The following is a 14,980-nucleotide window of genomic DNA, read 5'->3' as shown; positions in this document are numbered from 1 at the left end:
ATCTGGTAGAGAACAACCAAAGATTATGGAAACCAGACAATTGCAAGCAGGGCCCAAATCAGATGAAAAGCCTGTTGCCTGCCATGTGATGAGTTACCTGTTCCTGCCCCTTGGCCTGCTCTCTTTTGAACACACTGCCTATGTAAGATCTGCTGTTAAATGCTTAGCAAAGAAAAAAAAAACCTGGTTGAGGGTGGATTTATGTGACACAGCTTTAAGAACAAAGTAATATTTTTCTAAAGCTTGAATTCTGTGCTTCAGATACTCATTTCCCCATGACTAACCTGAGCTCTGTGTACTATCATAATCAGAGGCACATCCCTTTAAAAGAAAAGGTATGATGGTCACACACAAATGTATAAAATATTATTACAAACAGGCATCGAGGCATATCTGTAATCCCAGTGTTTGGGAGACTGAGTCAGGGGGATCGTACATTTAACAGCCTGAACTAGTTAGCAAGATCTTATCTCAAAATATTCTTCTAGGAACACCTCAACACAGTTTGCAGCACCAGACATTTTGCACACGGTGCCGGGGAGGCACACCGCTAGTGTTCCCCCGGGCCCACTTACCCGCTTGCTGTTCTCTTCTTCTTGAGCCTTCCTGAACTCATGCTCAAAGGAGCAGTCGAGCTCACTGAAGAGACCCACCTCCTCACAGTTCTTCAGGAATCTCGTGGGCGTCGGAGTCTGATCTGAAAGAGACCGAAGATCAATAGCAGGGACTTTCCTCCAATGCACGGTAAATGAAAGCAAATGCCTTCATCCCCTCTCCCCCATCACCTTAATGTGATGCCCAGCAGCTGTCCACCATCTCCTAGCCCTTTAACTACAATGGCCATGTGGAAGACAAACAGCCCTGAAAAGAAGACGGCTATACATAAGGACTTCCCGGCCTCCTGACCCCCACATCCACCTTCATCCCTGGACAGCAGTAAATATTTTTGTCCTCCGTATCTGGAGTCAATATCATCTGAATATACACATGGGAATGAGCCTTTCTACTTTAATCTGTAAAAAAAAAAAAAAAATGATTTAGACAAAAATCAACCCAAAAGATTTTCTATGCCACTCTCAAAGTTGACTTCAGGAGTCTGGACAGAAAAGGAGTGTATATTTTCATAGAAAACAAAAAGAAACAAACAGGCCTGCTAATTCCTCCTTCTTAATGCAAAAAGTAGCTCAGCAATTTTATCTCCTCCTGAGAACCAGAGAAGGATGATAAGAGGTTCCAAGTCAAACATGCTCAGCTTCCATCTTTTATAAAATATAGCATTATTGATTTTTATTTTCCTTTGCTGTAGCCAAAAGAATGTTCTGTGGATACTCTCTAAAAGGAAAGGAATTTCTTTCATAATCTGGACTTTCTACAGAGCTTACTCCTTAGAAAACCAGAGGAGATGAAGCCATGATCTGCAATCTATATAGTATTTTCACACCCATGTATTCTCTGGAATCTAAACTCACAGGACCCTGGGAAGTAAGTAAGGGAGAATTATCCTTAAGACTGGTTATCTTCCTTCAGATTAGGCACAGTCAACATGAAGAGCGCTGAGTAAAATACTTTTCTTCAAGGCAGAAGATACAATAAACAGAAGGGAGGGGACATAGCCAACACACACACACACACACACACACACACACACACACACACACACGTGTGCACGTGCAATGAGAAACCTGGAGAGCCAGTGAGATTTAGGCTCTTCTTCAGGTCTCCTGGGTAGATGGTGGTGACAGCAGGATCACAGGCCAGGTCCCTCATCTCTTCCACTGTGCGCTTGTATTGTCCCCACCTAAGCCCTTGGCAAACAGGAGATTGAGTGTAGCTTCTGTGCAGCTTGATCTGTATACTGCCTCCATTTCACTTTCTGCACAGTTCTCGAAGCTACAGTTACTGGTTATCCAAAGAGTTCCCTTATACTAAAACTCAGTGCCAGGCCTGCATGCTACAAACTACTATATCACAGGAAATCACGACTCTGCTTACTTTTCTACACACAGAGAGGAGTGAATCGCAGCAATCCAGTAGACATCAACCAAGACTCAGACTATCTTCCTGCTCACAAAGCAGGTGGCTGGTTACCCACCCTCCTCCATAGAATCAGCCCTTCAAAGGCAACTTGTCCTGATTGCCTATGAGAAAGGGGCATTCAGTACCTGAGGGGTTGGCATGGACTTTGGGGCAGCAAAGCTCCAGCGGTGCTCTTTCCTGATTCTTATCCTCAAGATCCAAGATTGTGAGTCTCTACTCCAGATGACTGTGAATCAAATCTTACCGAAACACTTACATGAAGACTGTGCTTTGTGCAAATGATGTTTTAGCACACTACGTTACTATGATGCACACATGGATTTCGGTGTGTCTCAAATATTCATATAACCATTGTATGATTATATAAAACAATATATTTCTACAGAAATTTGTGATTCACAAGCATTTTCACCCAAATTGTCTCGCATTTGTTTATAAGTAGGGTAGATTCTATTCTAGAAATGGAGAAATGGTCTTCCTGAACTAGACCACACAACCTATAACCATCTCTTTCAAAATCTTCTATCACCTTCAGACAGGATCTCATTTTAGTCCAAATCCCATGTTTTGCCCTTTCAGGATCAAAAAGCTCTTGTGCATGTGTGTGTGTGTGTGTGTGTGTGTGTGTGTGTGTGTGTGTGTGAAAAAGGATTTGACAATCTAGAAATCCATACCATATCTGGAAAATCGCATGACTAGAGGACATAAATCCTTTTCCTAGGCTTCCTCCTTTAACTTTTAAATGAAGTTCTAGAGGTTAGGGATTCTATGAATCTGAAACTCCGATTAACTTGAAAAGCCACTGCCCACAGGCCCAACACTATGCAAGTGTTGCAAGACAGTCAGACAGCCAGAGGGAGTCCCTGGGAATTAGAACCAGGGCAGAAATAAGACCCAGGCCCACAGAAAAGGAGTTTCTGGACAGGAGGTGTAGAGAAACCGAGTACAGCAATAGACAGATAGGCACTGTCTGTGCTTCACTGATTCCTCCACTGGGAGTCTCTTTCTGGACTTGAAACTCTGCACTTCCTTCCATCTCAGTAATATTCACAGCTACCCTGCTAGGTAAAACCTATTTTTCTTGTCCTATTTATGAAGAAATCAAGTCTTGTTCCAGGCCCGATATGTAAATTGAGTCCATAACTTTGTTGGTAATTAATCATTTTATCCATGATCGCCTATTTTTTTAAGATGAAGCCATTCTTGGAATCCTGCCTCTCCTTCATAGAACCCCTGCATTGGAAACCTCTCTTCTTTGCTGTGTCCCAAGAGTGTTTCTGAGGAAACACCATGCAACAAAGAAAGGGTTGGCCACTTGTCATCACAGGAGTTTATTTTACCAGGTCTTGCTTTTCCTCTTATTCTTCCATACTTTTTTTGTGGGAGATTAAGTATTGAGAGTCATGGTTGAGAACCAAGCATCATGGTCAAGTGCATGCATCAGTCAGCTATGGCATCAGCAACAGAAACACCCCAAATCAGAGCAGACAGAGCTCTTTTGGTAAATAACAGCTTAGATGCAGCCTTTCATCAGTGATGAGGGCACACCTTGAAAATTTACAGGAACTGGTTTCAATAGAAAATCAAACTGAAGTGTTTAAAGTCACATCAGCAGTATCCTGAGGTGTTGGCCTCATGATGGCTCATGGCATTAATCACAAATGATATGAGAGAGGACAGACTCCAAGCAAAGCTAAGAGATTATTATTTTTCTTCTATGCTAAAGCAAAAGATTCACAGTTACCATTACACACCTACACACAAAGGAGGTGAGGATGGGATGACCTTGGCCATCATCTTGGGCTTCCTTACCAATAAATCCAAACAAGTAGGGCCATGCATAGCAAAGACAGTGGCTTCCCTCCACCCGATAGCAGATGGTCCAAAGGGAGACCCTTGAGTTGTTACCAAGTATGATTATCTTTGCTGCATGATATCCAAATACCTATACTCTCATTTGAAGTATACAAGAGACACTGTCCCTAAGTTTTGATTCATCTTGGTGAATAAGATATCCTTTCCAGTTGCAAAAGAAACTAATAAATGGCACCTCGCTTTCATCTAACATTTATTGGACTGAGTACAGGATCTCTAGCTATCTTTGATCTCTTATCCCACCAGCTCCAAGTAAGCCAGGAAATATGCAAATACACAAAGGGGGAACAGCTCAACCTTTTGGCTGCTTAAGTCAGAGAGGTAGGAATTTTCACTGGCACAAATGCCTTTGTCAAATACTTGTTTCTCCTGAAATCCTTCGAACTTAGTGGGTAAAACCCACAGCTGTAAATTAAAATGCTTGTAATCCCTTCCTTATTTCAATCCAAGAACATTAGTCAGCTATAGCACCACGTGATGTCTGTATCCTGAAGAAGAGTGGCTGTGCTTTTCTGGTGACTACTAAGATGCATGCAGACAGTGGGACAAGCAGCCTTTTCAGGGTGTACAGGAACTGTTTTTTGTTTGTTTGTTTGTTTCTTTTGTTGTCTTTTTTAAATGCTGAGCTATGCACTTAAGACTTTAGGCTCGCCTTTTATTAGGTACTTCAGCAAGAAACACCCAAATAAAAGACAGGACAACCTCCAACCTTTTAAACTTGCACTTCACCTGTGCACCAAGTTTTCTGTGGTTATCACCTTCAGACACCTGGACGGATGTGCATGAACACCTACGAGTCTCCCTCTGACAAAGGTTTACAAACAGCACACAGGGTTCTGGGGAGCCTCAAGCACCTGAGGCAAAGGCAAGAAGGGAAATTTGGTCACTTTTCTTATTGTCGAACATGCCTTTAAAGAGAATGAGACCCTGTCATTTGCTGCAATGTGGGCAGATCTGGAAAGAGCTGAGCTAAACAAGCCAGGCACCCCACAATAAAAACACACATTTGCGTGCATTTGTGGAGGTTTAATATGTTCATTTCATACACGTAGAGAATAGAATACTGGCTACCAGAGGTTGAGGAGGGTGGGGCAGAGACAGGAGAAAGGGTACAGGGGTATGGTTGGGCAGAAGTGATAACGTCTAATCTTCCATGGCACAGTAAGATGCCTATGCCTAACAATAACTGAATACTACATGGTAGCTGGTAAAGGTTTTAGAATATTCTCTACACAAAGAAAGCATAAACATTCAACATAATGGGTAGACCAATTGCCCTAGTTTGATCAATACACATCAGGCACATGCATTGAAAATCATATAGTACCATATGAATATGGATAGTTTGCACGTATCAATGAAATCTTTTTAATTAATTTTTAACTGTTAGCACCATAGGGGATGTAAAAAAATAATTTCTTTGCAGTTTATCACGTTCCAGTATCTAGATCCTTTGCTGAATGTTTCATGAGAAAAGAGCATTTCCTCACTGGGTCTCCATCCCTGTAACAGCGAGCCAAGGAGCCTTGCAATGTTAAGATCCCACTGCTTATCTTATAAGGAAGAGTCCTACAAACTTGACCTCATGATCTAGAAATTTATCCACCAGTTACACAGGAGAAATTCTGTAGACATTAACAACAGGACAGACAATAAGTTCATTCATAACACTATTTTTTAAAGTAGTTCTCAAGTTCCCATAAGGAGCTGGAAAGACAGCTCTGTCATTAGAGCACTTCCCTTGTGAACATGAGGACCTAAATTCAATCTGTAGCACCCTGTGAAAAGCCAGGTGTGGTGGTACATGCTTGTAATCCCAGCACCTGGAATGACAAAAAAGAAAGAAAGAAAGAAAGAAAGAAAGAAAGAAAGAAAGAAAGAAAGAAAGAAAGAAAGAAAGAAAGAAAGAATCTTGAGGCCTGATAGCCAGCTAGCCTAGCTTACTTGGCAAATTCCAGGCCAAAAAAAGAAAGAAGAGAAGAGAAAAGAAAAGAAAAAGATGGGTAGTTGGGTAGTGCTTGAAGGACACCAAAGATATCTAGTCCTTCACATGCACATAAACACACCGTACAATGTATTGTTCTCTCTCCTCTCTCCCCCTCTGTCTGTCTGTCTGTCTCTCTCTCTCTCTCCCCGTCTCTCTCTGAGTTCCAACCAGTTTATAGTCATTAAATGCACCACCCCAGTAAATACAGTCACTACAAGGTGGATCTAAACAGCACACACAAAGCTAAACTCACAAGTCTAATAGAAGTTGCTACTCCATTTGGTTCCAGAGTTGTGTTTAAGTCACATAATTTCCTCAACCATTAAAAGCAAGATAAATCACCAATGTAAAAAATGATGTACAGAAGACAGGTGAGAAAACATATTAACAGAAGAATGGTGGCCCTGAAAGACACTTTCTCCTTGACTCAGGCCCTCACACAGTCCCATGTTAGCATCTATGAGCCAGCTAAAGGACTAGGATGGAGCAAAGGAGTTTGGTTCCCAACTGCTAGTGATCAAGAATAATATAAAGATGTTATTGCCCACATGTGATGTACATACATGTACACATAAGAATTTAAGATCTCATTGCCGGGCAGTGGTAGTGCATGCCTTTAATCCCAGCACTCGGGAAGCAGAGCCAGGCAGATCTCTGTGAGTTTGAGGCCAGCCAGCCTGGTCTACAGAACAAGTTCCAGGACAGGCTCCAAACAAAGCTACACAGAGAAACCCTGGATCAAAAAAAAAAACAAAAAACAAAAAAAAAAAACCAAAAAAACAAAAACAAAAACAAAAACAAAAAAAACAAACAATAACAAAAAAAAAAAGAATTTAAGATCTCACTAGCTATTTTGAATTCATGACTTTTCTAGCCAGAAATTTATATATATAAATACACACACATTCAATGTTACTTGATGGTATTCAAGAAAGTGGCTTAGGGGGCTGAAGATGTGGCTCAGAGGTTAAAAGCACTGTTGCTCTTCCAGAGAACCCAGGTTCAATTCCCAGTACCCACATGGTGGTTCACAACCATCCATAACTCCAGTTCCAGGGATCTTAGGCCCTCTGCAGGCTTCCAGACATACCAGGCCCATATATGCTGCACAGATACACATGCAAACAAAACACCCATACACATAAAAATAAGCAAAAACTTTAAAATAAGGTGACTCAAATCAATAACAAAAAAAGCATTAAAATTAGAATTAGTCAGAATTGTAGTAGAAATGTGAGGTAATTTTATGTATTCCTTTTATTTTTACAGTTACATTTCTCTCTTGAGTTTTCATTAATGTTTTTATTAAAACACTTTAACTTATCTCCTGTCTGCCCTTTAATAAATATCTACTTAGGAGAGTTTACATTAAATGAACTTTCAGACTCATTGTCTTTATAAGAGCAATGGCTAGGAGCATCTGGCAGAATTGTATGGAGTTCAGCAAGGCTTCTTTCTGACCACCAGTGTGCCTCTGAGTGTGACGACCCAGGAGCAGAAGGACCTATAGCAACACTGACCTTGCTGTCTTCTGTCCCCTTCCCCAGGGACAATGCCATCACAAGGCAGGCCAGGATGAACCTGGTTTTAGACAATGGACGTGGTATACATAAAAATCAATCTGGCTAAGGTGATCCTTGCAGAGATGGGCCATTGTTATGCTTAATTTATTGACAACAATGTAGCAGAAATTGTTAGAAGGTCTTATTAATTAAAACAAATCCAAAGCCAGGTATTGGGGTGAATGCTGGAAGATCAGAGAAGCAGAACAAGCCACAGCTTCCTCACCTCAGCAATTCCTCAGGTGATCCTATTTCCTTAGACTGGATGCCTCTCAGCTGAACTGCTCGAATACCTAAAAGCTTAACCAGCCAAATGCTTCTAGTTTCTGGCCTTCATGCCTTATATACCTTTCTGCTTTCTGCCATCACTCCCTGGGATTAAAGGCATGAAGTCACCTTGCTTGGCTGTATCCTTGAACACACAGAGATCCAGGTAGATCTTTGTCTCTGGAATGCTAAGATTAAAGACATGTGCTACCACTGCCTATCCTCTATGTTAAATATTGTGGCTGTTCTGTCTCTGACCCCAGATAAGTTTATTAGGGTGCACAATATTTTGGGGAACACAATACCACCACACAACATGGTAGACCAGATGACCTGGCCAGTACCTGTGAATTCATGGGGAAATGTGTTGATGGGGGCTTCTTAAACAGCCTATGCTCAGTAGCTCTATATGACTTCGATGTTGACTTAAACAAGTACATCTTTCAGACAGACTCACCAGTCATGAACCTCAAGTGCTCAAAAGCAATTGGGCCATGAGTTCACTTTGCCTTTGAAGCATGGAGCTGGCACAAGGGTTACTTACACCATTACATCAGAACTCTGCCAGCTGAGGGAACAAGAGATAGGAGGTGATTTTATCACCATAACGTGTCCTGAATGGAGGAAGATAAAGCCTCACATTTCTACTTTGTCCTTAATTGTATGAGTCCTCCTATATGCTTTGTTCAAAGAAACTTGCTTCCAGGTGAAACTATGAACAAGTTTTTCATATAAAAAGAATTCTTCAAACACAGGGATCACCCAATGACAGAAAAATGGATGAGATCTACATGAACAACCTGGACAACAGTGGGAGTAATGAAGGGCAAGATTTGAGGGAAAGAAAGTTTAGGGGAGCAGGAGATCCCAGCTGGATCAAGAACAGAGAGGGTGAACAAGGAATAACAGACCATGATAAATGAAGACCACATGAGAACAGGAATAGGCAGAGTGCTCGAGAGGTCCCCAGAAATCCACAATGATATATCCTCTGTAGACTGCTGGCAATGGTCGAGAGAAAGCCTGATCTGACCTAGTCTGGTGATCAGATGACTAAACATCCTAACAGTCGTCTTGGAACTCTCATCCAATAACTGATGGAAGTGGATGCAGAGATCCTCAGCCAGGCCCCAGGTGGAGCTCCAAGTGTCCAACTGTGGAGAAAGAGGAGGGACTGCAAGAGCATGAATTGTTGAATCCAAGATTGCAAAAAGCACAGGGACAAATAGCCAATCGAATGGAAGCACATGAATTATGAACCAACGGCTGAGGACCCCCAGCTAGATCAGGCTCTCTGGATAAGTGAGACAACTGAATAGCTTGATCTGTTTGGGAGGCATCCAGGCTGTGGGACCAGGATCTGTCCTTAGTGCATGAGCTGGCTGTTTGGAACCTTGGGCTTACAGAGGGACACATGCTTAGTCTGGAAGGAGGGGACAGGACCTGCCTGTACTGAATCCACCAGGTTTAAATGAATCCCCAGGGGTGTCTTGGTCCTGGAGGACATGGGAATGGAGGGAAGGGGCTGGGGGAAGGTGGGGGTGGAGGCGGGAGTGGGGAGGACAGGGGAACCCATGGCGGATGTATAAAATTAAAACACATAATAATAATAAAATAAAATAAAAAGAATTCTTCAAAACAAGGCTTCAATTCATTCCTATGACTGATTCAGAAGTCTGCATTTCTTGGCCAGTTAAAAACATGGATGAGAAACCGACAGCCCCCATAGATGCCAATAGCCACTGGTTTTCTTCTGACCACAGTGAATGAGACAGTGTGACTTTCAAACACGTCTCTGCAGTCCTTGAATCATTCATGTGTTGGAATCTCCTCCCACGCTTTCACTATTTACGTTACTCGAAGCCTTAGAGCTAGGGTGTCCAAAAAGGAAAGGTAGTCCCTAGATTAACCGGATCTAACTTAGAGTAGAACCAGAATTTAGCAAGTGACTCACAATCTAGATGTGCAGCAAGAGAATGACCAAGAATTTGGAAAAGGCCAGTTCATCATATGGAGGAAAGGGCATGAGGAATAAAGAAAATAATGTTTAGAGCAGACAAGGCACAGATTGCAAACACAGGGCAAGAAAACATGCTGGCTGTCTTCAGACACAGGCTGCCCTTGCCAGCTTGTGTGCCGTAAACCTTCAATTCCCTTACATAGTGAGAAGTTACTAATACTTTCTGCTGTTTGATTTACTACCCTTCTCTCTCTCTCTCTCTCTCTCTCTCTCTCTCTCTCTCTCTCTCTCTTTCTGTGTGTGTGTGTGTGTGTGTGTGTGTGTGTGTGTGTGTGTGTGTGTGTTTTACACATTCCCACTATCTTTCTTATTTTTTAAGTTTCAACTTATTTTCAGGGTGATTTGGAGTGATATGAGAGCTTCCCTTTGGAAAACTCTTCAAAATGAATTATTGAGTAGAGTATTAGAGTATTCTTCAAAGAGCCATGAGGAATGATTTGGGGGTTCTCTGAATAATCATGATCAATTCTTTGCAGACAAATGTTCCATTTCATTAAATCACATTCATTCTTTCTTCCTAATGAGAATTAGGCTTCAAGCCTGGTGTAAGTGATAGACTGACTCTAGACTCTGTCAAGAGATGTGGTTGAGTCGCCTTAACTGTCTCATCATTTACACCAGAAGATGAGTGCAGCTGGGAAGGAAGATGAGAAGAAGTGTTTGCCTCCCTTCCATGTCTCCACTCCAGGGACAGCTGGCTATGCCACATCTGTCCTGTGGCTGTGTGTCCTCAGCTCTGGGATGACAAACATGCACCTTATCACACACATTGCCACCATATTCTGAAGGCCGGACAAAGGACTTCTAAGCCCATACTACTAGTTACCAGGTCTTGGTATGAAAGCTGACTTCCTAGACACCCACACTTAGTGGCCTGCTGGATACTTGCTGTCACATTGCCAAGCTTCACAGCACCTGTCACCAAGCAATCTTTCCTTACTTATGTAGGTTGTCAAGTAGTTGATCATCATCCATTTTCCTCCATAGACTACTTGAGTGTAGTAAGTACCATATGCTCTGTGTCCAGCCATGGGCACTGTAACATCTTGATAGGTACTTAGTAGACGTTGAATGAATGAGGAAGTGGTTGTCATCGGTCTTCTCATACCTTGTCTGTGTCTGTCTTAACTTCATTAACTGGGCTACAATGTCTGGTTGTGGGATTGCCAGGCATTTGAAAGCCTGTTCCCATGTGTCTTAGTTAGGGTTTCTGTTCCTGAGAAGAGATGCCATGACCACAGCAACTTGTATAAAGGAAAAGATTTAGCTGGGGTGGCTTACAGTTCAGAGGTTCAGTCCATGATCATCATGGCGGGATATGGAGGCAAGCAGGTAGGCATGGTGCTGGAGAAGGAGCTGAGAATCCTACACCTTAATCCATAGAAAACAGGAAGTGAACTGAGACACTGGGAGTATCTTGAGCACAGCAGACCTTAAAGCCCATGTCCACAGTGACACACTTCCTCCAACAAGGCCACATGTACTCCACCAAAGCCACACCTCCTAATAGTGCCACTCCCAATGAGCTCCTGAAGACCAATTACATCCAAACTACCACACCATGTGTATTTCTCTCAGGCTTCCCACCCAAGCTGTAGGGCTAAGCTTTTTGGAAAGGGTCTTACTATCCAATTTTATCTTCCCTTGCATACAGAAAAATCTATCATCTTACACGTATGTATGCTTATGAAGGCCTACCTCAAAGGGCAGTCCTGGCCCACTGTCTCCACAGGAAAGATTGAACTTTCAGGCCCTCAGACTTAAGATAGGAATATGGGGGGAGGCATGCACTCCAAAAGATCCTTTTTTTGTTCTATTCCCAATTGGATTCTCTTTGAAATATTATTTGATTTTTTTTTCTTTTTTTTTTTTTCTTGTTTTCTATAAATAAGGTTGCACCTAGATGCTTTGATTCTCATTCTGGCTTTTGTTTGATTTTCCACACATAAGACCTTGGAATCCTATAAAAATAATAGTGTGCTGGAGCTGCTTGACAGACAAGATGAGAATCCCCTAGTGCCTAATGACAGCCCAATTCACATGCTGTCCTCTTCATCTCTGCTGAAATTGGACTGGGATTTTCCAGCTGAATGGGTCTGTGTATGCAACAGCCAGTAACTCTGTTGTCTGCCTGTGAAAGGGAATTCTGTTCTAGAGAGCCTCTCCTCAAAGTCCACTTAACACCTTCTGTATCTCAGGACTGGAGAGGTGCCTCAGCAGGTGAGAGCTCTTGCTGCTATTGCTAGAGCACCCACACAGCAGCTCTTAACATCTGTAACTCCAGATCCAATGCTCTCTTCTGACCTCCTCCATGGACACAAGGAACACACATGTATACAAGCGGAACACTCATACACATAAAGTAAATATTTAAAAAAACCAAAAACCTATATTACAACTTTCCTCATCATGAAGCTACATTTCATGTGAAGGGGGACAACTGAAAGCCAAGACTTGTAACCACCATCATCAGTGAACTCTGGAAATGTACCATATAGAGCAGATGAGAATGAGAGACCCATAGCTGGAAAGGCTGCATGGATCCTTTTGTACCTCCAATTCAGTACCACCACCCCACTCATGTCCCTGTCTACCCCCTTAGAGTGAGGAGTCTATGTTTCAATGCTATTCAGAAGAGTGGACCCATTCAAATGCCTGTCACCTGCATCCACTCTCTGTGGCATGGCAAGGATTAGTGATAGTCAGTTGTGAAGAGTATACTCTATTCAACCTGTATAAAATACTGCTTACAGAAAAACAAAGTATTTCAGATCTGTCAGTCCCCTAGGGAGAACAATGTCCTTAGACAGAGACTGTGGAGGAGCAAACCTAGTTGGGGCTTCATACATGCTAGGCAAGCATTCTAGCACCAAGCTGTCTACCCATCTCTGGAAACGTATTCTTGAAGTGTGCATCTGTGACATTGCACCATCTTCTTTGACCATATGATAGTTATGATAGTTGCAAACAGTGAGGATATAGTCATGCTACAAAATAGACACTCATAGGACGCCCTAACACTAGCCATACACATGCACACTGAACACATCTTCTCTTCATATGGTATGTCCAGTCCCACTTCATCTGAACATAATTTTGTGCTATTAAATACTGTTTGAAAAAATGGATCAAGAAGAATTTGGAGAGTTTTGCTTGATGTTCATTTACTATTTGATTGATACTATCATCTTCATGATGAGACACAAAATAGACTTAAGACAAATAATATTTTAATGAACAAATCTTAGTGACAAGGGGAGTTTTTAATGAATTGAAACAAATCAAGATACAGATGTGTAAAACTTCAGTTAAATTTATAGTCATAAATACACTAAATTCTTAATTATAAAATTTAGGTATTTTTGATAAATATACAACTTAGTCACTTCCTGGAACAAAAACAGTAAAGTCTAAATATTCAACAGAAAGGCTATTTCACTTCAGTGGGAACAGCCCAAGAACCCAACACATAGCCAGTATTAGCTCTCTGAACACAAGAACATGGATCTGGACTGGGCATCTCTCCGTTCCACAAAGTCCCACAAAACCATGGGCATGCAAAGTGGGAACCATGTTTTGAAATTGAGCACTTTGCCGGGTGGTGGTGGCGCACACCTTTAATCCCAGCACTCAGGAGGCAGAGGCAGGCAGATCTCTGTGAGTCCGAGGCCAGCCTGGGCTACCAAGTGAGTTCCAGGAAAGGCGCAAAGCTACACAGAGAAACCCTGTCTCAAAAACAAACAAAAACAAAAACAAAAACAAAAAACAAAAAAAGAAAAGAAATTGAGCACATCAGTGGAACATGAAATCATTCCATACTAACTTCAGTAAAAGAGGAGGAATCGGATAAATGTGCCCTGCCTTAATCATGCTGTTTTCTCTGTGTTTATCTTTCTTCATTTTCTTTCCGTAACACATCTCCCACTTCATAACAAATTCCTCATTCATTTTCACCTGGTCTACTGATGATTGCAAACCCAGCAAAGGTCCAGGACAAACCGTGGGCAGACTGCAGGAGATTAATCAGAAACCTGTTTTAGGCGGTGTAGACAAAGGGGCCTCACCCCATCGTTTGTGTATTCACATGTTCTGGGCTGCTGTTTTACAGATGTTCAGATGAGACTCTTAGTCGAGCCAGGCTAGCCTGCCTGAAAGACACTACCCATGCTTCTGCTGCTTGCCATTGCAGCCATGCATCTTACACACTCGCTTCTCTTGAATAGGAAGGAGGGAAGGAAGAGAGTAGAGAGTGAGGTGGGCAGTGACAAAGGAAAGGGAAGCAGTCCCTTTGGATTGTCTCTTGAGCACAGAGCAACGGCACCAGTGACAGACCTCTCACTAGACGCTGTGATGGCTCCACCTGCTCACGTGTCTAACCTGGCGCTGCCTGGTGATGAAGGCAGTAGCCCAGTAGGTATCAGCCCAGGGGGCATTGAGGATCAAGGGCCCTTAGGACTACGTTGTTGGGTGACTCCCTGATAGCTCTCCTGTTTCTTGTACCCTTCATGGTAATAAACTGGCAATTTGCATAGGATTTAGTGATAATGGCAGTATAATACCTAGAAATTTTTTTTTTTTTTGAGACAGGGTTTCTCTGTGTAGCTTTGCTCCTTTCCTGGAACTCACTCTATAGCCCAGGCTGGCCTCAAACTCATGGAGATCCACCTGGCTCTGCCTCCTGAGTGCTGGGATTAAAGGCATGTGCCACCACCGCCCGGCTTATCCCTAGAAATTTTAAGTGAAACAAAAATACTAACTCATAAGAACAGTGGGTTTCCCTTCTGATGATCTATCAAAATGAGGGCATAGGAGTGTCATCTCTTTCTTCATGTCAGGGAGACAGGGGTGCAGGTCAAATAGTTCCTATGTGAAGGAAATGACCTGGTCATCCTGCTCTGGTCTGTGAAACACTCTGAACTCCTTCATTGTCCCTTCACATTCAGTTAGTGAAGCATGCTGCAGAGACACAATCATTCCCGTCTGATGGAGAGAGAAACTGAGACCTAGAAAGGTCTAGTTATTTGTTCAAGGTCAAGGCAGAGTCCAGACTAGCTTTCAAGTTCCTCTTTCTTGTACCATTATTTTTCTAATTTCCGTTCAACATTAGAAGGAATGGGGATTAGTTAATGGACTAATTCTTGTTTATTTTGCTCCCATTCACTGAGCTTGTTTCCATGCATAATTCCATTAATTCACCCACTTAAGAGGCAGGTATTACTTCTTAAGGAAACT

General features: G+C 42.3%; 1 protein-coding gene across 1 annotated transcript in view; it reads right to left on the bottom strand.

The window, feature by feature from the left end:
• The window catches only part of Creb5 (cAMP responsive element binding protein 5), a 406,844-nt gene that overhangs the window by 299,355 nt on the left and 92,509 nt on the right, over positions 1-14,980 (bottom strand). Inside the window, exon 4 of the mRNA XM_036182853.1 lies at positions 576-697. Coding sequence (XP_036038746.1) covers positions 576-697 — 122 coding nt within the window. The remainder of the gene's footprint in view (positions 1-575; positions 698-14,980) is intronic.

Source organism: Onychomys torridus, chromosome 3, assembly GCF_903995425.1.
Source record: "Onychomys torridus chromosome 3, mOncTor1.1, whole genome shotgun sequence".
NCBI lineage: Eukaryota > Metazoa > Chordata > Mammalia > Rodentia > Cricetidae > Onychomys > Onychomys torridus.
This window is presented reverse-complemented; position numbering and strand designations above follow the sequence as displayed.